At 41.5% G+C, this 27,843-nt stretch overlaps 1 protein-coding gene across 1 annotated transcript in view; it reads right to left on the bottom strand.

Annotated features, from left to right (window-relative positions):
* The window catches only part of PARD3 (par-3 family cell polarity regulator), a 706,595-nt gene that overhangs the window by 465,542 nt on the left and 213,210 nt on the right, over window positions 1-27,843 (bottom strand). Inside the window, exon 3 of the mRNA XM_054991157.1 lies at window positions 4,450-4,630. Within this exon, the coding sequence (XP_054847132.1) occupies window positions 4,450-4,630 (181 nt within the window). The remainder of the gene's footprint in view (window positions 1-4,449; window positions 4,631-27,843) is intronic.

Here is a 27,843-nt window from a genome sequence, read left to right on the forward strand (position 1 = left end):
AGGAACTGAAAGACAAATAAGTTCACTACGTGAGGGGAGCAGAGAAAGACAGCAACAGGGATCTCCAAGCCCATGAAGCCCACGTGTTCATTTATGTAATGACAAACCATGTTTTTTCTATTCCTGAACCATGCCAGACAACCCCAAAGCCTGCTTTGGAGACATGAAAGTCTATTCAGTCCAGCCTGTTTATAAGTGTTCCACCTACAGGGTGATAATACAGTGGAAGAGCACTGGAATACATGATCTTACAAGTGCATTTTGGAATGTTAACAGGCAACCAGCAACCCTGCTGATTAGATCAGTGGTCCAATAGAGATAGCTGAAGGACATTGGGGCATTGCTGACACTCGATGGCATATATAGCATTGGATGAACAAGTGGATGAGCCTGAGATGGTATAGCTGATGTTGCTTATATCTAGTGATTTTGTGTTGTTGGAGTGAATATGGGGACAGAGTTGGCATCTAGGTTTTTTCCAGGCCCTCGTCTCAAAGTCTGTGACCATGTTGGGAAGTGCATTGTTATGAGCGACAGGTTATTTAAGGTTGGGGGGCTGTCTGTGGGCAAGAAAAGGTTTGCCTCCCACTGCCGGTGAGAAAACAGTATCAAGGTCCAGCATAGGTCGCAAGTCATTCATGATGCATTGATCTATTTTGAGCTGGGAACTGTGACTACCAGTGGCGTTCTGTTGTTGTTCTATTCAGGCTTAACTTGTAGCAGGTCATTCCTTGGTATCATCTTTGGACCAAGCCTGCTGTGTTCAGAGATGGCGACAACACACCCACCTCCACCACCACAGCATGCTGACCTGCGTCTTCAGTTTACTAACTTCTAAGACAGCCAAGACTGCTTCCATCCATAAGGCTGTTTTATTGGTTGGAATGAACTGTCACGAGTAACAGATGGTACAGTACAGGATTGCTATTCCAGAGTAGAGGAACTTTACAGAAACCTGATCGGAATCACAAAAGCCTATGAAAACCTGTAGATACGTAAGCAGTTGCTAAGTACCACATGCTTTGATCAGGAAATCATGAGCATTCCAAGCTGATGCCCCAAAACCAACTGTATGCCATACGAACATTACCAGAAGGTCACATTGTAGACGCAAAGTGGTGCAATCCAGTTATTTCTGGATCAGTCCAAAACTGTTGAATATGTATTGCCAGGCAGAAATTTTAAGAACAAGAAACACATTCTAAAGGCTTTTAAATCAAAGCTGAATGACACAAAGAAAAATAGCTTGTGTGTGTTATCTGATGGCAAGTGATCCAGGATTTTATTTATAGTCTTTAAACACAGTCCTATGAAACCAACAAGTTGGTTCTCAGACCGAGCTGCAGTGACTGAACTGTCATCACCTGACATCCTGCCTTATCTGCCAAATTGCTCATTAGGTTTGGCAATTTTCACCTGAGCCTCCGGTTTCTATATTTCAGCAGGGAATAAAGATCAGTTTGCCTCAACCTATCTTCCTCAGCAACCCCTTGCCTGCAGGCAGACATCCACTTCACCAGAAATAAAAATCTACTTTGTATAGAACAGTTAAGTTTTTTTAAAAATCTAATTCAAATCATGAATTACCGGAGCAGAAAACTTAGTTCGGATGGTCACAATTAAAGAAAAAAGACTTACAAACCAAAGAGATAAACTTTAAAAGAAGAAATCTTTTTCAAAGAAAGAAATCCAAGTTCAGCAGCTGCTTAAATGTATGGTTTATGCAGCCTCAATACAGAATAGCACAAAGGCTTTGCTTGCTGCTCAGTATTATTCTTGCTTAGCTGCGAAGATCCAATATAAGCCACCCCTCCATGAACACCGTACATGATTACTGCAGAGAGTCCATGGTTACATGTCGGCGCACAGGGGGGGTAGAATGGCAGTCCAAATGAATATTACTTTCTCAGCTGGAATTGATCTAGCTAACCTTTTCCTTTCTGGGGAAGGTGGTCCAATTTATACACAAACAAAAAAGGCGGGGTAACGTGGCAACCTGAACAAAGGAAGATGAAAATCTCAGCAGAGTGTTCAAGCTTCGGCTTAATGTGCTTAGACAGTGCATGGGAACAGGGGCTGCTCTGTTACCTCTCAGACGCATATAAACAGCAACATGAAAATGTTCTGTTTTAGCATATGAGCTGCATTGTCAAAAGAAGCAGCCCATTTGGTGTGGGGCGGGGGGGGGGGGAATTACAAAGCACTAGAGAGAAGTATCTACAACTGCTACCAAACAATTTCAGATGGAACACTGTTTTTCATTTGGTAGAAGTAAAATATTCACCACCAACCCTACAATTAGTTGGAAAATTACAATAATTACAGCAATTTTGCATCCCATCTCCAATCTAATTAATAGATATATGATCTTGTCAACATGTAATAATCAGGATCTGCAACTAGCACTACACACTGGATGGGTTTTATGAGCTGAATAGAAGTAGAACAGTAAAAAAGGTAATTATTTGAAATCCTGAGAATACCATTTGTATGCCATGCTTCATTTCACAAGTTAAAAAGGAAATACAATAGGGATATTATTCCTATTTTCAAAGTATATTTAAATCAGGTATTTGAAATCAGTTCGCTTTAATGTCAAATAACATTGCTGGTATGGCTTTAATTGCCCAGGGGGTTGCAGCACCCTAAAGAACAAAAAGTATTCTGCTAAGAAAGGGAAAGGAATTCTTTTAAGTAGTACATAGAACATTGCTTTTGATTTTCTAGGATATCTGTGCCAAAATATTTCACATCTTCTCTGCACATAGATGTCATGCAAATACACTTCCTAAGTTACCATTTTTAATCACGTCCTCCATGCCCTACATCTAAAGTATTAAATAGGGAAGGACGGAGGTGCAGACGTAGCAAACTACATTTTGTAAAAACTAGAGAATCCGAAAGGATTGCAAAAAGATCCCTAAAACCTCCTGCTATGAGGCAGGACCATGAACCAGGAGTACGCACCACTGTTCTAAAAACCACCAACCAACACAATCCGTGCCAAATGGAAAATCTTACAACCTCCATATGTAAAGTTTCCATAGACGTTGCTGGAAACAGAGTGATAGACTAAACGGACCTTAGTGTGATCCAACATGATTGTTTTATGTACAAGAAGTCACAATGTATGTATCTTTGTCTTGACGGAAGCCATATGCTTCTCAGGAACATGACATGGGAAGCTTTGCTTATTGAACCATCTTGAAGCATCTACTGAAACTTCTTTTTTTAAAAAAAAACACAGTTTTTCCTTTGGAGTGGTTACATATCTAAAAGTCATTTCCTTGATCACCTTAATGTATATAATACATTTGCTCTCACTTTTCCATTGATCTCTCTCACCACATTTCTGAAGCATGGGTGGATTTCTTCCAATTAGTTTTGGTTTTTGCTTTTATTACATTTGGGAAAGCTCAACTATTTCAGTTCACTGAAATAGAGGGTAGCCATCATAAAGATTTAGAACCATTACCCAGATGATATACTGGTCATGTTTGGGTATCGAGAAGATATTCAAGCACAGATCATCAATGCAAGAAATCTAGGATTCTGAACACAGACACAAACCCTGCAAGCCGGCCGCCCCCTATCCTGTGGAGCAGGCAAAAGGCAGCATGGGGAGCTGGGAGGCCTCCCATGCTGCCACCCATGCGCTCCCAGCGACAGGCAGCTGTGCCTGGCACCCCTTCCTTGGCAGCGCCGCAGGCAGACTACCCCCCCTGCCCCCCCTCAATCTGGCCCTGAGAGCAGGGGCAGAGAAATGCACAGCCTCCTGACACAAGGATGGTGGCAAGTTGTTCTACATGATTAGGAAGCAAACAAGAACACAATGAAGGCCTGGCATTTTCAGGGACAGTTTCTTACTTTTTCACTCAATTTTTGGTACTTCAAGCTCTTATCCTAAAATCTGCAACCGTTTCAAGATGGGAAAATATGACAAGCTACTCCTCACTTTTCGTTATTTTTAAGACAGTGGGAGGGAGAAAACTTAAGGGTATCATTTGATGATATCTAACCTGCAGAGGGATGAGAGAAACCTCCAGCAGACTGATAGAACTGGGCAGCTCAAAGGCACCTGCTGCTTATAAACCAATTTTTCATCTTCTTTTTTTTTTACCAGGTCAAAATTGCCGCACTGGAAACTACAACCTAGAAACTGTACTATAAGTTTGCATGCCTGGGTAATTTAGAATTGGTGAGGCAGCGCACACATACACCGAAGATGCTAGGAGTATTTAAAACAGCTCAGAGCTGAGATATTAAAAATAGAAAGGCAGACGCTTATTTGCTTGCTGCTTCTAATACCTAGCCTGCCTCTGAACTTTAATCAGCGTTCGATAAAGACACATAATGAATCATATTCCCAGTTGCATGAAAGGGTAACAGAAACTGGCATCTGAGTAAATGAAGATGAAATATGGAGAGGCACAGAGAGCTTTTACTTACTTGTGCGAAGGACTGACGGTGTGACCTCAATTTCACTCGTTGCTTGGTAAGGCTGGAAAGCTGACCCAGCATTGGTACCCAGTTCGCTTCCAAAGATCTCGGGGCTCTGGGTGCCAGTGGAGCTGGCACTTGTGCCATCTCCTCCATGGTGTGGGTCTTGCTCATCGAATACAGCTACAAGCTGTGAACAGAAAATTGACCACATGGTTAGAAGAAGGGGCAATGCTCAAAGGCATCTTCATGAATCGGTCATGCAAAATGCAGAAGGTAACTGACAGATTTTGCACCAAACTTTTTTGATGCAAGAGTTGGACCACACTAGCATGGCACATGGGTCATACATATCCGGGCATGGTAGATCCCATCCAACCCAAAATTATGTGATATTGCCAAACCTGAAGAACCTGAGATTCCATTTGGATACACACATACCAGCATGGCCACAGCTCTTCCCCCAAAGTTGCTCCCGTGCCACCAAGACAGCACACCTAAAGACTTTTACTCATGTGGGTTGCTGCTGAGTTATGGTTAAGAAGTCTGCTGCTGATGCCTGGCCCCATGAAATTTGCATCCAGTGCACAGTTGCTGGCCATTATCCAAAGGTTACTCACAATGGTGAATCTTTGGCATCCTTATGGCAGCATGGGACCAACCACTGGAGTAACAGCAGGTCATGCCATTAAGCACATCTGCAAAGAAAATCCAAGAGTACAGCCCTTCTAAACATCCTAACCAAAACACATGCTGAGTGGACTACAGCACATTTTCTTGCAACCCCCCCCCCCCCAAAACAGGGAAGCCAATTCAGACTTTCATATACACGAATAATGCCTTTGTTATCTTAACTCTTTGGGGAATGCTGTTAGAACATTCTGGCAAGGTAGGGTGGTGAGACAATCATTTTCATCTAGAAAAGAAACAAGAACGCCATAGTGATTTGACAAAGGTGACTCGGGAAGTGTTTTTAGAGCAAATGATATCCCGTCTCTTCCACATGCCAGGCAATAACTGTCTGTGGCAACTGGAATCATGCATGGAACCATCCAAGAACACAGATGAAAAATTCTGAATCCATGGGTGGGGGAAGAGAGAAAAAGGCTGAAATCTGAGGGGAAACGGAAACTTATGCTAGTACATGAAATACTGTGTATAACTTAGCCCATAAAAAATGAACTGTTTGGAATTCTATGCCATTTGCGAATATTGGTCTTAATTTTACTCAAAGAGGAATTACATATGTGGGGTTGGATTCCACAGGTGCCTCCATTAATGCAAACAGATCTGTAAAATCCAACCCATAATCACCATTGTAGAGGCATCTGTGAGTTAGCACACCAAGCTTATGTTTGTTCAGAAAATTTGGGAGGGGGCGGGGCTGAACATAGAAACTCCTAATTGCATGTTAATTGACACAAGCTCTTTAAATCTATTCTTGTCATCACGTAGAAAAAGGTGGCTGGGTGAAGAACGGCTGGTCCAGGATTGCAAAGAAATTACTAGAACTGTATATAATTACTGTGACAACACTCTAAGAGCTACATATCCATATATCTTTGGATATTACACTAGAGCAATCATTCGTAAGACTATCCTGGAAGAGAATGACGTCTTGTAATAGTGCAATGAAATCACAATAACCCACCATGTGCAGATGCAGCCAGAAATGAACCCAATGAACAGAACCAAAAGATGTGAACTTATTATGTACTTTGGTTAGTTATGGGGATAGAGTACACGCAGTCTTCCCTCACTCTCAGAAACACAGAGCTGGAAGGTACCCTGAGGGTCACCTAGTCCAACCCCCTGCACAATGTGGGAAATTTACAGCTCTTTCCTCGCCCCCATCACCTTCCCCAGAGACCCCTACCCTATGTCCAGAGGAAAGCCAAAAACCTCAAGGATACCCAGCCAATCTGGCCTAGAGGAAAATTCTTTCCAGACCCCAAAGTGGCGATCAGCATTACCCTGGGCTTGTAAGAAAGGGGGAGCCTAGCACCGGCTCATCCCTTCATGCCTTCCCACTCCATTTGATAGTAGAAGATCCTACCCAAAAGTGACTTGCTTAAGCTGGCATTCTCAGCCTCATAATTAGCACTCTCAAATGCTGATAGCAGGGATGTCGAGAGCTACCACAGAACTCCAGACAAAGATTCCCTTCTAAGACACCCTCTTATACCACCCAGACCCAACTCAACCATCATATGAAGTTACATCACTTGAATGGCTATTGAGTGACTGTGGAGAACCCAGAAATTTGGCACCCTAAGTTCTCAAGCTTGATCTGCCACATGTTAACCCACATTATACAAACCAGAGGATATGCCGCCCAATAGCAGGAAGATACAAGGACAAGCACATCAAGGCTTCCAGCAAGCTAATAACTCAAGGTGCCTTAAGGCCTTGGTTCAAGCTGCATGTTGTGTGGAAAGCAAGCATGATCAAATTAACCTGAAGTATACACACACACATGACAGAGAGATCAGTTGGAATCTAGGACTTCAGAAAAACACACACACGTTTCCTCTACAGGAACATTGCACTGATATGACCACCACAATTCAGTGCACTACACTACCACCCGCGTTTACCTTCATATACAATAATTTTTACACACACATCAGAATGATTACATGCATGTACAGCTTTTAAACAGATAATCATCTATTTTTGTTTTTGTTCCATGGTCTGGTGATAAACGATCTAGGCTGTAAATCAAATTATGCTATTAAAACAGTGCACTGGAACCTACCACCCACAGATGCAGCATGTCCCCACCAACAATGGCCAACCACCCACAGCCTTCCATACTGGCCATTGAGGAGTTTCTCACAATCTAGCACAAGCCCTAGACCACCACTTGGGAATCTCTAGAGTCAGGGAGGAAAACTGGAAGCAATCTTGGTAATGTAGTCCTTATAGTTAATGAAGACAACAGTAAAACATTTTGCAAGCATTTCCCAGAATGAACTGCAGCATAATGTCCAGGACAATAGAGTAAAGCCAAGTTTATAATCAGAGTACTCTCCAAGGAGCACTTGTTATTATGAGGTAATGCCTAGAAAAAGCAATAAGTAAAGTTAAGGATTCTTGTTTCATTTAAGACCTGATGCGCCACTTTGAGGAACATTAGATACAAGCATGTGCGCTTTTGTCCAGCAGAAACCAATGGAATTGAGGAACTGCTTTGGTCACAACTAAAATGCAGAGGGAACAGGAAACAGAAGCGCTTTACACTTCCTTTTTCTCCTTTTCATCCAACATAGAACTGTCACATGTTCCACAGCTAGGAGATGCAATAGTCCCCAACAGAAGGGTCTTTTTAAAAGAAGCATTTACTTATTTTAACAATGCATAACTACTATCTATCAGCAACACCTTTTTCCTTGCTGTAGCATGAGACTGGAAAAGATACAACTGTGGAAACCTGCCAAACACCCATTTGTTAAAGGTGCAGCATTCTCTTTGGGTCATGAGTAGGTAAGCACAGCCATCTGCTACCCTCTCTGCTAACAAATTAATTCTCATAATTCAGTAGTTCATAATAGCTCTATTGGCAAGTGTCAATGTTCAGTGCAATGCTGCGCTGCTACAAATTAGGCTTTGTTTCCTTCACATGAAGACAGCAAAATACACTGAAGCCATCTGAAGGAGAAGCATCAAACTTAATTCTCCTCTCCTTCTGACACTGCGGGTGAAGTCTGCCCCTTTAATTGCAATAGATTCCCATAAAGGTTGATAGGTAAACCTTCCTTGATGTGCAGAACATCCATTTCTGTTAAAATTCCCTCCAGTTATCTCTCTACAAGTAGCTAGCCTACAACCTCAAGTACTATTGACTGGTCGACCAGTGTATGAAAATTAGCATTTATTTTCAGCTTCCTTTTTGATCTTCTGTATCTCAGCTGTTCCGTACCAATGCCAGCAGTGTAACCCTTCCTTGAAAAAACTTTAAATTCCAGTTAAAAAAATACCTTGAGAAGGGGTTTTTTTTTTGCATATCCTGAGGAAAAACAAACGCGCCCTATTCAAGTGATGAGATACTGACAGAACGTTCTGCTTTTCCAGTAACGTTTTGACACATTGGGGTTACACAAAGTAAAAGTAGGTTAGCAATACTATAATTCTGAAAAGGGCCTCAAAGCGTGAACCACATGTCTTAGGGGGGGATGAGTTTTAGCTATGGAACAATTGCAATAAACACTTCCTTTCCCTGTCTTTTTTCCTCTTTATCAGCTGACTGACACCATCCTCTTATATCCATCCCTACCATTGATAAAATAGCTAATAGTACAAAGAGAAGATCACTTGGAAAGAACGGGAATGAAAGTGTTAAAATCCTTTGCCTTCCATACCCTGGCACCAGTTGAACGATGGCTCCTCAGCAGTTTGGGGTTTGTTTTTTTTATAAACAGTATCATGCACAATCCATTCTCCCAGCCCATCTTATGCCCAGAAAAATATCAGTGACACACAACTAAATAACCAGTGTTATAGGGTTCAAGCAGAGAAAGTTGTATAGTGCTAGCAGCTTTGAGGACCACTCTGCATCTCTGCCTGCTAAGCAGAAATGCAGTACAGCCCTGGAGGCTTCTTCTTATTGTGAACTGGTTGGGAAGCAGGCTTTGACCTCCAAGATGCAGATTTTATGTATGGACAACATGTGATGGTCATTCACTTATACAAGATAAGTTGAGGTGTGGGGGATATAATTACGGTGGAACGAGTCATGCTCTCCTAGTGACCCCACACACACACACCCCATTAAGAAACTTGGTGCTGTTGGTATCTGTATAGCCCAGTTCTAAAGAGATGATGGAATGCTGGTACAGCAGAATGGAATTTTGATTGTTTCCAAATAAATAAGGAGAAGACGAACATACTCTGCAGCGTGGCGGTAGTGAAATCACTACATTTCAAGGTATTCATTTTAAGGGAAGAAAATGTTTCAAAACCACTATGGGTGTATGTTCTATAGAAAACGCCCACCACATAATGAGAGTTATATTAAAGGCTAGAAGCCATGCTTAAGTTCAAGGAGCAAGGTTTTATTTTTATGTGACTATGAAGCATAACTGCCAAGATCACATAATTATTCCATAATAATAATTTTTAAAAACGTTCTAATTACCACTGAAGTATATTTGAAGACCTTCTTGGCTCACATCAATGTACTGATAGAATGAATGCTCCTTTTTTGTACCCTATTATTTGTTTAAAAACAGATACTCTGGGTTTTCAATCACATGATCTCCAAGACGGCTTATAGCAGGTTCCACCATCACAAGGAGAAATTGTGAAGCAATTAAGACCGCTAAACCAGCTGCCAACCAGCATCCACACAGAAACAGCCTAAGAACAATTATCTTTTGCATGACACCTACAAACAGCGAAGAGGTAAATGTTCCATAGTCAAAGTACCATGACCAGAAAGGCCCTGCCTAGTTACCGTTTTCATCACTTTTAAAAGTGCAACATCAGGTAAAAGGGCTCAGTGTATGATCTTATTTGTCAGATAAGCCCTGCATATCTGCCATGCCATTGTATTTGCATTTGATTTGCTCTACTGTTGTAATGGGTTTCTGAGTAAGTGCAGAGCGAAGCTGATTTCTAATGGGCTAGGACTAATTGCTTATCTTACAGGTGTTTTCACTTCGAGTTCCTGCCACGCTGGGAACTCAGCCTTGGAGAAGCTGAACTCCTCTTTCCCTCCTCCCTTCTTCTCAGGCCTTCCTCAGACCTTACCCACCAAAATTCCTCCTGAGCCGTTTCTATGTTGGGGGCTGGGGACTTCCTCCCGTAACTGCCTATGCGCTATCATCTTTGGGCATTCCTGCCAATTCCATTGTCTGAGCTGCTTGATGCTGGTATTAATCCTTAATAAACATTTTAACTACTTCACCCAAGTGATGCAGTAAAGTGTTTTGAGGAACTGCCTGGGCAAGTCCCGACATTTTGGCTGGAATGCCCAAAGAGGATGGAGCATAGACAGTTATAGGAGGAAGTGCACATTGGAACGTGGCGTGCATATAAGAAGGCGGCTCTTCAAATACCACAGCCCCCAGAGGTCCACAGATCTATATCAGCTCTTCTTACTGTACTAAAAAATAAAAAAAACCTTAAAGCCAGTCAAAATCTTACACCACAGTTGAAATGCCTTCAGCATATAGTTAGCAACCTGGCAGACTTTCTCTGAACCAGATGAAGTTTCCAAATGCATCTTAGAGACAAGCTTCAAATATAATGCTCTGAAATACCATAACCTGGATGTCGCAACAAGAAATCACTCCCCGCCCCCCCGGCCCCCCCAGGAAAGGTCGTAGCTGCTGTTCAAACCACAGTTCAAGTGCCCTAGATGCAACCTGGGCACCCATAAACAAAACAATGGTTGGATTCAGCCAACTTTTTCACTCAGTCTCACCCAATTCCCCTCCATGCTACAGCCCCTAATGCAAATAGCTTATGAACATGCAGGTCCCATGATTCTCAGGATACTCTTTTGGGGTAGTCTATTTCATTCCTAGAAAAGGTGATTGGATGCAGTATCACAAATTTAAATCCTCCTCAGGCTATGAAAAAGATCCTGTGCATGTGTGTGTGCCTGTGCATGTGTGTGCGTGAGAGAGAGAGAGAGACAGAGACTTATTAGCACTTACCAAAACCATTTCTTACTTCAGGCACCTATATGGAACATTGAACACTACTCTTTAAATTGGTATAAAATAAAATGAAAGCTGCTCATCACCACCATATTGACATCTCACTGAAGCCCTGAATGACAACTAACTTGAACTTACCCATTCTTGAAGACTTGGGTTAAGCCAACAGCTCATTTCCCATCCATCCTCAAACTAGCGGTGTGGGATAAATCTATTATTCCTATGTTAACATTCACTGAATTCATGCTTGGTAGGCATAAATTACTTTATTCAAGGCCACCCAAAATATTCATGGCTGAGCTATAACTTGAACCGAGTTATCCATGGCAGAAGTCCAACAGTGCATGTGGAACCATACTGGCTCTTTCTTGTAAATCAATGTTGGTAAAACACTTGGATGATATTTTTGGATCATCATCTCACTGAACTGGTAGTGACATTTGGGCATGAAATGCAGTGCCAAACCACTAGTGAGTTATTGCCAAGACTAATATAATTAAGTGCTGTCTAACAGGCTTAAACTCCAGACGATGTGCATGCAGCCACTGTGACAGGTGGAATTCAGAAGCTGGATAGGTTCACAGGTGCTTGTCAAATTGGTAAACAGCACTGAAGCCAAAAGATCTGCATCAGGTGCCACCACCAGCCAAACTCCAGTCTGCTGCTGTGTGTTATGCTGTGGCAATCTTGGCAGAGATTCATTTACTGCACGCTATAACTAGACTTTTCAGGGAGGTGGCAGTTCTTTTTCTGTATTTCTACTTCTGCATCAAAACCACCAATTCTGCAAAAAAAGTGAACGTGAAACAGAAATTTATTCCTGAAAGTTTAGGGACATGAGAAAGGCCTTTTTAAAAAAACGGCCTCCAAGTTTTATGTTATGGAGGAGCCGTGATTGATTTTTAACTCTGCAACTTGAAGAGTGTTTTCTCATCGAACAATGAGAACAGGAGAAAAGTTGAACCTGTATGCTCATACACATGCAGTTACACGAAAACTCAAATTAACAGAGTGCTGGTTATTTAACTGGCATAGCTCAATGGTGAAATCATGTGTGATCAGACAGCTCCTCAGAACAAATCTTGCCTCTGCCACATACTCACTAAAATAGTCCTAGGCTACTCACTTCCAGAATCCCATCAGCAAAATGGAGAAAATACTGGTCTACCTTATACGGCTGCTGTAAGATCAAAAATAATACAATGTGTTGCTCTGACCTCTGAATAACTACACAAGACATTTCCAGATCATAGTTCTATTGTATTCCCTCATTCTACGGAAATTGGCAGACTGGATATTCCCAGAATGGTTCAAAGAGCTGTGCTTACATAGGTCAAAGCTATCCAAACATCATTATGTTTTTTTTTCTAAACCTGGACTACTACCTGGACTTGACATCCACACATATATCTAATGCATTTTTTCAACCAATTCTCCCAATGTAACTTCTAAGGTGAGTGAAAAGATGAAAAGGAAAGCAAACTTTTTGTTTTACTAACTCTTCTCAGTATTTAGCCTTGCTCAGTTTTTTCTTCCCAAGAGGAAATGTGCTGTGAAAACTGAACTTCTTGTTCTCATCCTGGGTTCATCATTAAATTGTCAGATGCCTCCTGCTGACATGAATGACTCAAGATCCTGGGATTCTTTGCTTGGAGATACGAGAAAACGTGTGGCAACCCAGGAAATCTAAAACTTTCCTGCGGCGTCTCACAGCATGAATTTCTTCATGACAACATCCGAGGAACCAACTGCATTGAACTAATAAAATTTGTTGGTAGGGGAGAGCAGCTTTTAGGACTGAGGAACACAGAGAAGGATGAAGCACAAATCACCCGTCTGCAGAACTAGGCTGTAATGGCAAAGTTAAAAGTACACACAGTTTTGCCTTTAGGTGTGAAAGCATATTGTGTGCCCCTTGTGTTCAGACACAGACCAGCCGGGCCGCAAGTTAAGAGATCATACCAGATAGTAGATTGCGGGGTCATTAACTGAACCAGAGTGGGAGAAAGACACATATTTGGTGAACTGCGAAAGACCAGCTGCAGAATCCAAACTTGTGCAGGCCCAGTGGAAACTGAAATACTTATGTTACTTGAGCAAGTCTCCAGGTTTTGATCCTCAGAGGAAAAACTAATGACACTGATCAGAAATCAGACAGGTCCCGCTACAAATTAGCTTCAGAAAACTCAATCAGCTGTCAACGTATTTGGCCAGAAGCAGCTCTCTAATTGTGCCATATAGATTTTATATGCCTGTAGAACCCAGAGAGCTGAGACCACTGATTTTTTAAAATTATCTCTACATGAATGATGACTATATCACATACTCTGAAGATTAATGTCATGTTTAGTTACTTATCCTTTGTTTCAGCAATGTTTCATCTCTGTGTTTAGATTTATGCTGTTTTCAAATTTCTACAACCCACCCGCTGTTGTATTTGTTCACTGAATGTTCTAGCTACTGTTCATATTGACTTGCACTGAGTCATCTGCCTTGGGTCTTAGTGAGAAAGGCAGACTAAAAAAATTAAAAAAAATAAATTAAAAAATGATATCCAAAGCTTCAACCAAACAAAGGAAAATCGTATTTTATTGTATCCCAAACAGCTACTCTAGCCTTGAGGTTACTGAAGTATGGATTAGTGTGGCAAGACATACATCACAAATTTAAACTACATATATGAAGAAAGTAACTAATTATTGTTTGGACATGACAAAAAGTAACTATAAAATCAATTTGCAAGCTTTCTGATGGCTGAGCTGACTTTAATGGCCCCAAATACTTAATCATTGTCTGAGCTTCCCATTCATATATGGTTCATTAAAAACCCATTTTAAGGCAAGTTAGCATTCCAATGGGCTTGCAACAGGAAATATAGCAGGAACTGAGATGCTGCAACCAACGTGCCTTGTTTCCCATAAACATAAAATTAAAATGGCAAATAACAGCACCTAAGAGAAATCTTAAATATGTGTGCGCGCACAACTGCATCGGGAACAAAGATATATGCATTAATGCAAAAACCAGAGATGAATGCTTTTTTTAAAAAAATGCACTTAGTACTTTTAATAAACAATTAGCCATTATACTGCCTAGCTCCCCGTCAAGATTTCATATCAAATCTATCTCTTTTTCATAATTATCTTTCAAAACAACTACCCATCAGGCATCTAATAGGAAGAAAAACATTCTTTCTGTCAGTGAAAATGAATTTTAAAAGCTGTTCATTTGCCCCTAAATAGCTCAGAGCAACTTTTGCATATTGAGGGGGAAATTGGCTTATTCATACTCTTTAAAGGTACTTTCCCCCCCTCTCTAACTAGCTGCAAGAGATTCTCACTCACAAGGGAAACTTGGGCCTGATCCAAACTTTACCAATGTGTGACAGAGACTGCAATGGGTCTACCTCTCACGAGAACTTCTAACATGGATGAGTGGGTGAACAGACAAACATGGCTAAAAGAAGCAACAGGATACCAGTTTGTTCTTAGGTCAACCAGAAAACTAGATGGGGGGAAGGTATTAGGGGTTTCCAAGCACCGTCATAAATTATATTGGAGTAATAGCAGCAAGACACATCCAATCTATCTAAATAGTTTATACAATTCTGGAAAGTAGTGAGCAGGGCGAATCCGTTCCTCAAAAAATTCCATCCACCTAACAGGCTCCCTTGGGTCCCTGCCCACTAGCAAACATAAAGTTAGAGGTGGTCTGGATACATTTGCTAGAGACACATGTGCTGGATCAAGTCAACACACTACCATCATAGGTATTATTCTGCCAGCAGCTATTTGTTCTGCTGCTCAGGCAGACACATGAGATGCTGAACAGACCTCTACAAAAGACAGATGGTATTATCTGGTTATACTTCATTGCCCAAAGGGGGGGGGGGAAGCAATAGACTACTGCTTTCGGTCAGTAAGGAAACATGGTAGAGCAGAAGCTCACATGGACACACATTCTGGTTGACCTAAGAGGATTCCCACCTCCCCAAGTAAAATTGCTCCTCTCCCTTCAGTTTCTGCTGCAATTTTCTCCTCTCTCCACATTATGTAACTATGTGACCTGTTCTATATATTTTCTAGTTACAATTTTTTTTAAAAAATACAGCTTGCAACAAGGGGGTAGGATGCGAATCCAGAACTTCAAAAGACGTTTCAGTCATTAAAAGAGCTGCCCCTTCTCCATCCTACACAGAAAATCACTCCTGGACAAAAGTTGTGTGAGTAGGTGTGTGATACTCTCACTTTTCATGAACATGTGATCCCTTTACACTGAACCTAAAGAAGCTCTTTTGATCTCTACCACAGAGATTTTAAAACATTTCTTGCTTTTTAAATTATTAGGAGAATGGGGTGTGGGTGTGCACGCGCATGTGTGCTCCCATGCGCAAGTGTGAGAGTGCAAGTGCCCAAGTTGAAGAGAGAAACAGATGGCCCATCCACCAGCCAGCCAGCCAGCCTAAAATTTTCTTGGTCATCATTGTAATAGCCAGGGCTTTTTTTCAGGGGGAACGCGGGGGAACGGAGTTCCGGAACCTCTTGAAAATGGTCACATGGCTGGTGGCCCTGCCCCCTGATCTCCAGACAGAGGGGAGTTGAGATGGCCCTCTGTGCCACTCAGCAGCACAGAGGGCAACCTAACCCCCCCCCCGGTCTGGAGATCAGGGGGTGGGGCCACCAGCCATGTGACCATTTTCCTCTGAGGGCAACCTACTGAGTTCCACCACCTCTTTTCCCAGAAAAAAAGCCCTGGTAATAGCTAATGTAAGCGTTCTCAAAGCTTAGGCTTAGCCCAGTAAGATTTGAATTCTCATTCTTTCAAATATCAGATCATCTTGCCGTATCACAAAGCTAATACTGTGCGCACATGCACACATACACGAGACTTTCAACAGTAGTTTGCTACATTGGGGTATATGCTTTGTACATAAGCACATCAGTTTGAAAAACTAGCTTGAAAGGAATTTGGGGGAGCACTTATTACATTTTTATCCTGCCTGGCCTTGCCCTTCCTTCAAGGTGGCATTCATGATTCTCTCCCTCTCCATTTTATCCAAACAACAATGCTGTGAGGTGATTTAGGCTGAGGGACCAATTCGCCCAAGGTGAGCCAATGAGCTTCATGATAAAGTGGGGATTCAAACTTAGGTTTCCCAGAGTCTAGTCCAACACTATTATACCACATCGAACTAGGGAGCCATTGGGGTACAATGGTTTGAGTGTCGTACTAGCATCTGGGAGATCCAGGTTTGAAACCCTACTCTGACATGAGGCTTGCTGGTCACTCATTCTACAACTAGAACTAGCTGACCATTTCCTTGGATCCTAGCTCAGGTGCTTTGGACATGTTCCAATTTGGAGACACAGGCAAATACAAAGAAGAAAAAGAAATACACACAGATGCTAATCCTCTTATTGTTTGCCTGGAAACACTTGGAAAGATGCACTTGGAAAGCAGCCATTTAGATATACAAAGCTCCCAACTGGGAATTCCAGGTGAAGACAAGCATGGCCTGAAAGCTAGCTAAGTTGGCACATTAGAACATAAATGATATCAAGTGTGAAATGTTTCTAAAATGAATTCCCCCTTCTGCAATATATGGCACATAATGGGTCCTCTTGTCACTGTGTCGTTTCAAACTAATAGAAGTAAATATGTAGTAAACACACACTTTTTGTCAAAAGAAACTCCCCGGTCTGCAGATTCAGACAGATGCATGGAAGAATTACCATGTTATGTGCCACCAATTGTGCGTGTCATGTTTAATTTAGAAGAGAGAACTCAAAGAAAATAAACAAACTGCTTTAGAAAAGAAGATGGAAGGAGAGATCAGACGTGGACCATATATAATGACAGAATACATTTGGCTCCCTTGCCACAAATGAAAGCGCAGAATCTTCACCAGACGCAGAAGAGGATGTTCTTTCACTTGGAAACAAATAAACATTTTACAAATAAATGTAAAATCCTGCCTCCCTCTTTAAAAGGGCATGCACTTCTGAAAAGGTGCCATGAGCATTCTTCCAGTTATCTTCAATGCAGAGAAACTTGCAAGACTGAAAAAACTCTCCGTAGGCCTGCAGCTTTTCTGCTGAAAAACGTGTTTGACCCACTGAGTGTAGGTCATACCAGAAGGCTCAGTCTTTTACTCCTGACACCGAGGTTGGCAGTTACAGGCCTGACGTTACACTGCGAGGAATCCAGACGTTGGGGTTATTAGAGAGAAGGGTGTCACAGTGCAAGATATATTGTTCAAATAAAGATGTGTTAAGTCTACCCATTGTCTCATTTGTCACTCGGCCCTGCCGGCCTTAAACGCCAAGAAAATAATGGCCACTGCAGGCCTCCCAAATGCAAACACCATCAAATCTTCAAACTTTACAGATTTTTAAAAAAATACATACACATACATTAAAAAAACCTTAAAATTTAAGGGTTTAATTTGAATCAAGACCGTAGAAGTATCTGAGTCAGTTAAACATACAAACTAATATTTGCAGCATATTAAAGCACTCAAGGAAAATGGGATTTGTGAAATATAGCCACTAATTTTACATAGTGTATGATGCTTGGTTTAATTTGCATGCAAAAGCCAGGAAAATGCAATTAGAAATACTCATCTACAGACAGAGATGAGAAACTTCAAACAGTTTTTGATTCCCTTCTGTTCTGCTCATTATTTCAACACCTCACCATAATAAAAGAGCAGATAATACTTTCTTTTCCCTGACATTAGCCTAAATTAGCTTTGGTGCGCTATGGAATACCTATTAATTTAAGCTTATTTTAATCAACTGCCAAGATAGATTCCAAATGTAAACACAATATAAGCAATACCCTTTCGTTTTTATTATCACCTATGGAAGAACTTTTCCAAAGCAATCCAAAGACGAAAGGGCATGGCACAGGTTGAGGTTAAGGTTTTTAATTTTGGTTTGAAATGAGAATGAAAAGCGTTTGGGCCATGTCCAAAAGAATATGAGAAATTAAAATGTAAAGAACACAACCTGATCAGTGGCTGCCAGATGCTTCACAAAAACGCTGTAAGGTGGGTTAAAGAATGATCCTCCAAGGGTCTCCCTAGCTTATTTTTCATGGTGACTGGGGACTAGAAACTGGGTATCCTATGGCCCTAGCCCAATACTAATCACTATACCACCCAGGCAATATTATATATGGCAATTAACCAAACCAAGGGAGATGGAATAAGGCAGATAAAAGTCATTACCAGCTGGCAGGAGACAACATTATACAAAATGGAGAGTCCACCACAAAAAAAATAAAAAGCAAAATATGTAAAGAGGAGAAAAAGGAAAATATGTAAACAGACTCAGCCTTTGGGACTATTTCTTTCATTGGCTTGTTTAAATTGAACTGTCTCTCCAAAGAACTACTGAAGGAGGAGTACAACAGATTTAAACAATAACCTTTCATGGACACCCCCTAGGATACAATACCAAAAACCAACACTGCTGGTGGGGGTGAGAACGGGTGGGAACAACCCAGCAGAAAAATCAAACAAAAACCCAAGCACACAATAAATCAGCCTAAGAGCCACAAAACAAGGCCAGCTAAACTACCCGTAAAATACAGAGTGGTAAAAATAGGTGTTGAAATGGACATGGAAACACTCAACTGAACACCTGGGCTAATAAAATAATTTTTACCCGGCATTCCAAAGACCGCACAGTAGGCCAGATGAACGTCCAGGAGCAGAGAGCATTCCACAGACGCGGCACCCCCACTACAAAAAGCCCCATTGCTGGTTACATTTCAGGCAAGTTGAGGCTTGCATAGGGGAGGGGGGGCTGTGGTTCAGTGGAAGAGCCTCTTCTTTGCATACCAAAAGGCCCCAGGTTCTATCCCCTTCATCTCCAGTTCGAAAGGACAAAGCAGTAGAGGATGTGAAAGAACTCATCCTGAGACCCTGGAGAGCCGCTGCCAGTCTGAATAGACAACACTGACCCTGATGGTCTGATTCCATATAAGGCAGCTTCATGTGTGTCCTCTCAAAGCCTCATGAGGAGTGTATTATAGTAATTTAACTGGACTACAATCAGAGCACAAATTATCATGCCCAAACATACCAAGCAGGAAGAATTAGGGTTCTGCACAATGTTCTGCACAAACATACCAAGCAGGAAGAATCAAGGTTGCTAGTCCCCCCCATCCCACTCCTACCCTCCACCCCCACTTACCTGGCCAGCATGGGAACATGGCTCCTGAGGCATACTTCACAGCAGGCCAATTTAGGCCCCAAACAGGCCCAATTTGGCCCCAAACAGGCCAAAATCAGCCTGCTGCAGAATGCAGGAGCGCTCCCAGGGGCGACACAAGGCTCTGCTCAATGATGTCATGTCCTGGACATGATGTCATTGTGCAACCCTGGTGCACACGTGCACTATACATGCACACAAAGGCATCTAGACAGGTGAGTGCCAGGTTTCTCACCTCCCGTTTGGAGCATGAGGGGACCTAGCAACCCTACTGTAGGTAGGAGAGATCCAACCACCTTTGAGCACATCAGAACCATTGATAACTATTTGTTTGTTTCACTTACAGCCCACCTTTCTCACTAGGACATGAAGGTGGATTGCAAAATATAAAAATACTCAAAAAGCTAAGACTTTCCATCAACAATGCAGCAGAACTAGGCTTACAGAACTGGAAAATAGTGCAAAAAAACACATCTGTCTAAGGCAGAGGGTACCCTAAAGCAGAAAGTAGGTTACAAAGGTAGAAGATAATTCAGTAAAAGGAAGGAGAAACATACAATAAATATTGTAATAGACTACAGTTGTTCCATATAAAAGTTGTTCCATTGTGCTACAGTTGTAGTTTATAAAAACTGCCCTCCTGAACATTTCCTTTTTTCACATTCTGTCGAATGACAGATGCACAGGGGGCCTTCCTGACAACTCTATTCTAAACCATTCACTCGGATACAAGTCAAAGAAAATTACATGACTGAGGCACAGAAGTCATGTCTGCTTCTACAAACAATTGATAAAATTCCTTCCAGTGGTTGAAATAAATTGCTAACAATGCCAAGAAAAGGTAATAAAATAATTTGGCCACACTAGGCGCTTCCCACGAAAGGCCTCCCAGGAAATGATCTGGCACTATGTGAACTTCCAGGAGCAGAGACAGCTCTGTATCCTGTCTCGATCTCTTTCCTGTCTTAGCATGTACTAGCTTTTTTAGCTAGGCTCCTCCATCACTTCTAGCAGATGAGGGAAGAAACACAGCTGGAATAGCTTGGAGTCCTTTGTCCAAGGCAACAGTTTGGTTTCGGCACATAGTTTGTGCTTCATATTGAATTCAAAGCATGCTATACTGGCTTATTTTTATTAAAAATCATTCAAGATTTTTATCTCTCCGCGCCAAATGGATCATTACACTGTCAACACTTATCTTTATTATGCAAAAATATTCTGAATTTAACTGAGCAGGCAAAACAATATATTCAACAGTAAGTCTGGCTTTCATTAAGTTTTGCATAAGGGCAGAGTGCGTGTAGAGGCTTATTACCAAGAGTTCTGGGTGTCCACATCTTGGTAATATTCAGCATGTTGAACTCTGAATTAAGATTTAAATGCTCTTTTATCTCCATCAATAAACAGTCTTCCAGTGCACATATGAAAATTTATGGGCTTAATCTAAGGGGTTAAGTTTTGGCTTCATCGTTTTCTGACTCCCCTCCCTCCCCAAGAACATCATTCATTAAGACTACTTTTCCCATCATGATTATAGCTCAATTATAAATCATTTGGATCTTCTTATAGATCTATACATTCAAATGTAGTGTTGTCTGTGTTGGCTGGTTTTAGAAAAGCAAGGAATGAAAAAATATAGAAGGAAGACATCACCCAAACAAACATCAAGAAATGGAAACATTAGCCTTCCCCTAGACCTATTGAAAGCATAAGTTATTGCCTACATAAAGCATATTTGCATACTCCTGACCAAGGTTGACAATATGTCTTTCACCAACATACCACAAAAAGAAAACGTCTACAGAATTATGTCTACAGAAAACATAATCAGAAACCATTCAACAATGTTGTTGGTGTGGGAGTTTAGAAGGACATGGCTCCTGTGTGTTAAGGCTGATATTTTCCCATGGTGGGGGGGGGGGGCGGGTTCCCTTCCTCTGCTATAGCCAAACTAAGACCTCTCACCAGTTCCCTATTTGTAACATGGAAACAGCAACGACATACATTGCACGGGTTTTGTTAAGGCAATAAATGGGAGGGGGAAGGGTTGTAACAGCATGGCACGGTGAGCTGCAGGGATGCAATTCTAAGCAGGTGCAAAGCTTTAAGAGTACCATACCAGTCTTTTCTTCAAAATATGGGCTGGAAGTTTTATATTTCTGATTCATTAATACTGAAGCAGGAGGGGAAGATAGCTGCCAGCCTGTAAAATCTAGGCTGAGTGTTTTTCTCTCTGCAATTGCAATGGACCAACCAGCCCCAGATGCTTTGTCTACTTTTTTTTTGCTTGTTTCATTACATTGTGTTTTGTCCGTTTAAATCTGTTTCAATTGTACTGGGTTTTTTTTTAAAAAAAAAAAGATGTTTTGGGTTCCCATTAGGTAGAAAAGTGGGGCAAATATACACTAACAAACTTAAATGGCTAGTTATTAAAAAGAAGCATGTACTCTGAAAACAGCTGCACCAATTGTACTGTCTACCAGATCTGTTTCCCAACAGATCCAAATCAGTTAACTCCCACATCCCAGGCATACTGATATGGGATGCAGATATGGGTCCACTGAGCTGCAGGGTATGATGGAATTCCAGGGAACCAGCATCCATAACTATATGAACCGAAGAAACTGCCTTATATCAAGCAGGACTACTGGTTCACCTAGCAAGTTATTGTATACCATGAATGGCAACAGTGCTCCCATGTACCACAAAAAGAAGCATCTTTCAAACCACAAAAGCACTGACCCCTTTGAGCTGACTACAATTCCAGGTAATCCTAGAGCTCTGTAGGTAAACGCTCATCATGCCCAAATGTAATCAACTACTGCCATATCTTTTCCCATTTCCACCAATTGTCCTTCATGGACTGCAGCTCCAAAAGACACAATGCCAAAGATCACAGTTCCATTGCTGCTGCTGCTGCTGCTGCTGCTGGCGGCGGCGGCGGCATCGTTGTCATCATCGACTGACATGACCAGAATAACAGAGCTCTGAGGCAGAACACCCAACTTCTATATGAACAAGTTTGAAGTGAATTCCAGAGCACTAGTATGTTTCATTTTTTAAAAAACCAAATAAGGGTGCCATCTATGTCCTTTCACGTGAAAGCAGGATGTTTGTGTTGAACAGCTTCTCTTTCCACTTACCCTAATCCTGTTTACATATTTGAAACTCTCTAAGGATTTGGTCCGAGACTTCCTCTTGTTTTTCACTTTTGGTTCTTCTCCAACTGCTTCCTGCCAGTGTAGCACTGACCTCCTTCTGCACTGCTGGTTAAGCCTCATTACCATCCACGCAGAACCATCTTCTTTGCAACCACAACTATCTAAAAGAACCTTCTGGTATTTCTCTGCCTCATCGATTTCCAATCTATTGGCGAGGTCGACACCTTTTGGCCTCCACTCATGTCCCCTCAATTCCTCTGCTATTTCTATTTATGCACACACACACACACACACACATTCAAACACACAAACACTTCAGTACTCTTATTATCTAGGTATTACAAAATTTCTGAAGCAACTTGTGAGAAAGTCATGGTACGAGATAATGTCTTATTGCATGAGGCTTGGTTGCTGTGGAAATTATTATGCTGTCAGAGAGGATTAGAATTTAAAATGGGAAATAAACAGCAGGAATGAATAATACCTTAAAGATCCCGCTTTAATGAAAACATCCCTGGTAATTAAAAATGGTGAGGAAGAGTGGAATACACAGATGGAATGGTTTCAAGAGAGGCCACTTTTTTGTAAGTTTTCCCCCTGACGAGTCACATTTTGCGGCATTTAATATCACTTTTAAATTACCTGCCTCATTGGAGATCATTTGTTCATTAAAATTGTTCTACCCCTGTAAATATGGGAGATAATGCTATGAAGCTACATCACACACCATCAGAATTACATGGGCTTTGTTCCTTCAAGCGGCACCTTAGCTTTTCTCAGGAATTACTTCTGTAGAGATAAAAATAATTATCTGATTTATCTGCACAAATATTAATAGAAACCCTTGAACAAGAAACTCATTAAGAGCCCTGAATGTATAAAATATGCCCCCATCCTGCCATAAGTTGCTTCTTAAGTCCAGCCTTTACATATAGAACAAAGTCAGCTTCCAGATTTATATCAGGAAAAGGTGATATAGATATATCCTAACAGAGACCATATCAAGAAGCAAAAATGAACTTCACATAAATCAATCTGTAACAAATATACTTGTTCAATTGTGATGTCCCAGTGGATTGGCACAGACATTCTGCTATCCTAGCAAGTTGATAGTTACTGTCTACCCATGTATAATACAATATATGTCTTTTTACTGAAAGCTTGGGGAGAGGATCAAGCAACACCAAGGATTCCAACACTATGGAAAAGACTTGGGTGAATTGTCCCCAAATGCTCTCAGGTTGCAGGGCAAGGAACAGGTCACTAACTTCCGGGCCGAACTTTTAACAACAGGGAGCCTTGAAGCTAAATCTTGCCTAATTTTTTCCCTGAAACTTGGCTGGTTATACCCAGGCAATTTGTGCACTTCCTTGGCCCACAATCTTGGCCTCTTACATTGCTCAAACACAAAACAGGAAACAGGGCCTGGTTAACTATAGCAACTCTATCATTTTTGTTTCCAGCATGCAGCCTCAAATCTTTTCAGCAGAAGTTAGTTTGTTGCTCCCAGATCCTGGCAATTCCACAGCCGTGTCAGTTTCCGACTAGCATATCTGTTTCAACTCCTCTCTGTACCCCCTTACTGGCTTCACTTTACCCTACTGATTTTACAATATACTTGGAACAGATCTGTGACATGAGCCCACTCTTCAAATACCTGAAGGGATATGACCTGGCAGAGGTGATCAGGCAAGACCAGATAAGCAAGATTCAAGTCCAGAAGCACCTTAAAGCCCAACAAGGTTTTTAGGGTATAAACTTTTCAGAGTGAAAGCTCCCTTCATTAGTTATGATTTCACTGGTATCTAACAAAGGGAGCTTTGACTGGAAATTTTGTTAGTCTCTCAGGTGCTGCTGTATTCAAAATCTTTACTGCAGACCAACGTGTCAACCCGCCGAAGACTGGATATAATAGGCTTAAGCTACAGGAGAGTAGTTTTTAGTTAAGAGAAACTTTCTAACCATGAGAGCTATTTGACAATGGAATCAGTTCTCTAAGAAGGTTAGTAGATGCTCCTGCACTGGAGATCTTCAAGTAGAAGCAGATAACCATTTTTTGGAGATGTTCCGTATTTCCTGAGCTGATCTGTGGGCCAAGCTGACCTATTAGGTCCCCTCCAACGCTAGGGTTCTCTGAACATCTCCAGGACCATGGGTCTAAGCTGCAGTGCACTTAAGGACACTTCTGGGATAAGCTTAAAATCATATCAACTGGCCCCAATTAGCCAATTTTCTAGGAGTTTTGGTTTATTAATGTAGGATGTATCTAAACCATGTAGGATATTCCTATGCGTAAAAATTATCCCTAAAACAGAGGCAGACCAATAAGATGTTGGTGACACTTCCCTCTATGTCGCACTTCCAACAGATAACAGGAAAGCTGCGGAAACAGTGAGACTCTCTACAGGAGACCTCTTACACGAGGACGCTCAAGTGAAGGTAGATGCCCTGTTAGCCAGGAAGCTCAGTATTAAAAGACAGATCGGGAGGCTTTGTCAATTTCACCTCTCTAGAGCTGGCAGAGACTGCTCCTCAGAGGGTTTGTTTATTTCACCTTTGTCCAACCAGAGAGAGAGCATGAGAAAGACTGCATGCTGCTTGCCTGGGCAAGACACTTAGGAAAGAGGAAAGGAACTCATGCAATTATTAGTAGCAGCAGCATTTTAAAAGGTTTTCTTCAAAGCTCTTCTGAAATCCATCTCAGCTTCTCAAAACAAATTCACTTTAAAAAGTTGTTTCAGTGGACAAACATGCAGGAGCAAGTTTAGAATCTCATCAGCATGCACCACCAGACTGTCTGCCAGTGGCCTGTCCACCTGCCGCCTGCCTGTCTACCGCAGGTACTTGCCAACCCTTGAGCCCAAGTGCTTGATAGATTTAGTCATGCTCTATCATAGTGAGCTACAAAAATGCATGGATTGCAGCTCCTTCCAATACAGGAAGCAAAGACAGAAGGAAACAGCTCTGAATCGACACGGGTATCACAGTTAACCCTGCGACTGATGCGATTTGGGAATGCTTTCTAAGAAATACAAAGCCTGGCACTCTTCAGCCCAGAAAAAAATGATTGGAGGTGGGAAGCAACAGTGCTCACACTGTTCCGCCACTTTTTTATAACCTTAACTGTTGCAGATTTTCAGAAAGCATCTTTAAAAATTTACCTACGTATCAAAAGGCTTTTTAAAAATCCCTGATCACAGAGTGGAGAAAAACATTCCATGAAGAGTAATCTAATATTTATACCATATACAGCAGAAAACTCATTAGAGTCTAATAATAAATCATGGCTGATTTTATTGTTATTTCTGTGCCCTAACTTCAAAGGGTGCTTGTTTCTTTTTAGTCCTAATGTACATCATATTGAAAACCTGCTTCAGTTAAAGGTATTTCATCTCAAATTTCCTAGTAAGCCCTTTCAAGTTATTGAAAGATTCAGATTCAACATATTGTACAAATAACTTTAAAACAAAAACAAAATCACCTGCCCGATCCTGCCTGCCAGCCAGCCTTCCTTGCCCACACATCCCATCATCTCCTCCTTTTTCTCCATCCAACACATCCACTTCCCAACTAACTAAATGTTCTCTCCTGAACCAGAGAAAAGTGCTGCTGTGCTACCGTCAATACCTCTACCAACTCTTAATGGCCGGAAAGCGGGCCATGTTAACATTTCAATGCTTTTCTCAGCTGGAAATCTTTAACTTTTGTTGCACCGATTCACCATTCGATTAAGAAAAGTCATTGAAAATCATCTCATAGTAACTGTAATAATAGTATTTATTTGTGCATCCGTTGTTGAATACATTGGGTAGGAACTAAGTCCTTTTAATGGCATGAAGTCCCACCAGTAATGTTCCATTATCACTAGTAGCCTGTTCGAATACAGGGCGGCGGGGGGGGGGGTCCAACTTTTTTCAGTAGCAGGACACATTATCAGAAATCCATGTGGGTGCTGGCCACAAGAATTTTTTTATTAACTATGGTGAAGCATAACTTGTTACCTATTCAGCAATACACTTTTTAGTAGTAAAACACACAGAGTCCAAGAACAGTTTATTAATACAAAATGGCACAGTTACAGGCCTTGTTAATCAATTTTTAGCAAGCCAATGAGAATAATGGTACTTCACCAACAACTATTCTCAAGAATGGTGGGGTGTCATTCAGTCAGGGCACATCTCATCCTGACTCCATGGTTACATCACTCAGCTTCCGTTTCAGAACAGAAAATGTAATTTCACAGAGCCAGTTGGACCCAACATTGGCCAGAGTTTAGCCACACAGCCAGAAATTTCAGGGTAGTTCTGGTATTCATATCCATGAGTATACAAATCCCAGAACATCAGTATATGAATTCAAAAATTCCAGGGACACAGTGACTTCTCGGTGGACATAATTCACTTTCACCTCAGTCAGTTCTTCTTGAAACTGAAGCACACTGTTAGAGCATATGCTTGTCAGAATTTCCTTACAATGCCCCAGTTTCCACAATGTAATTATAGGAACTTTAACGGCTCAATTCTTTTTTCCTGAAAAAGGAGATGGAACTAAAGACAATACCTCCTTCTTTGCTTTGCAAAAGCATCACAGGAGGGGAATAAAAACAAATAAAAGGAAATCCAGAAGTGAAGGAAGAGAGAATTTTAAAATGGAAAACCTGAAGAGAGAATGGAGTCACAATCCTAGCTGTTTACCCGTCCTGATTGTCCAGTGGCTGCAGCTGTTATTGCCGCTATGCAAAGCCCTTTCATTTTAATGATGGCAGCCCATAAAAATCCCTACCTTACAATGGCCCCACTCACTTTCGGAAAAGTTCAGCAGGATATGCATCCTAGGATAACTTGGAGCATATATTCCTAAACACAAATTGTAGGTGAACAGTACAGAAATATGGAATTTATTGCCCAAACTCCTTACACTAGATACTTCTACCATTCGTACCAGTTTCTGTGAATGAAACCAGAACATGATCCTCCTAGTGAGGAGGAGAAGGGACTGTACTCAAGTACAAATGTCCAGGAACAGTAGTTTGCTGTCACTGTTCCTACACTGTCACTTTGCTTGCCCCTTTATGACTTTCACATTAGAGAGAGAAACTGCCAGCCTTCCAACAGCACTATTAGAGTAGTTGCCAGTTGAGGTCAGGATTTTAGCAAGAATGGCAGAACTTTGGTTCAGAGTGTAAGTGTTTTCAGGCTCTGGCCTAGTGTTAAAAGTGCTGGCTAAGCTAATTAAACACCTGCAGAGCAGCTCTGAGTTCCCAAGTGAGTCGACCTCGAAGGCCCGCCTTATAGAAGCTCTAGCTGTCCTCCCGGAATGTTCTCACAGCCGTAACGCTAATTAACTGCTTTGCCTTGA

The sequence above is a fragment of the Eublepharis macularius genome, chromosome 11 (genome assembly GCF_028583425.1).
Source record: "Eublepharis macularius isolate TG4126 chromosome 11, MPM_Emac_v1.0, whole genome shotgun sequence".
Taxonomy (NCBI): Eukaryota; Metazoa; Chordata; class Lepidosauria; order Squamata; family Eublepharidae; genus Eublepharis; species Eublepharis macularius.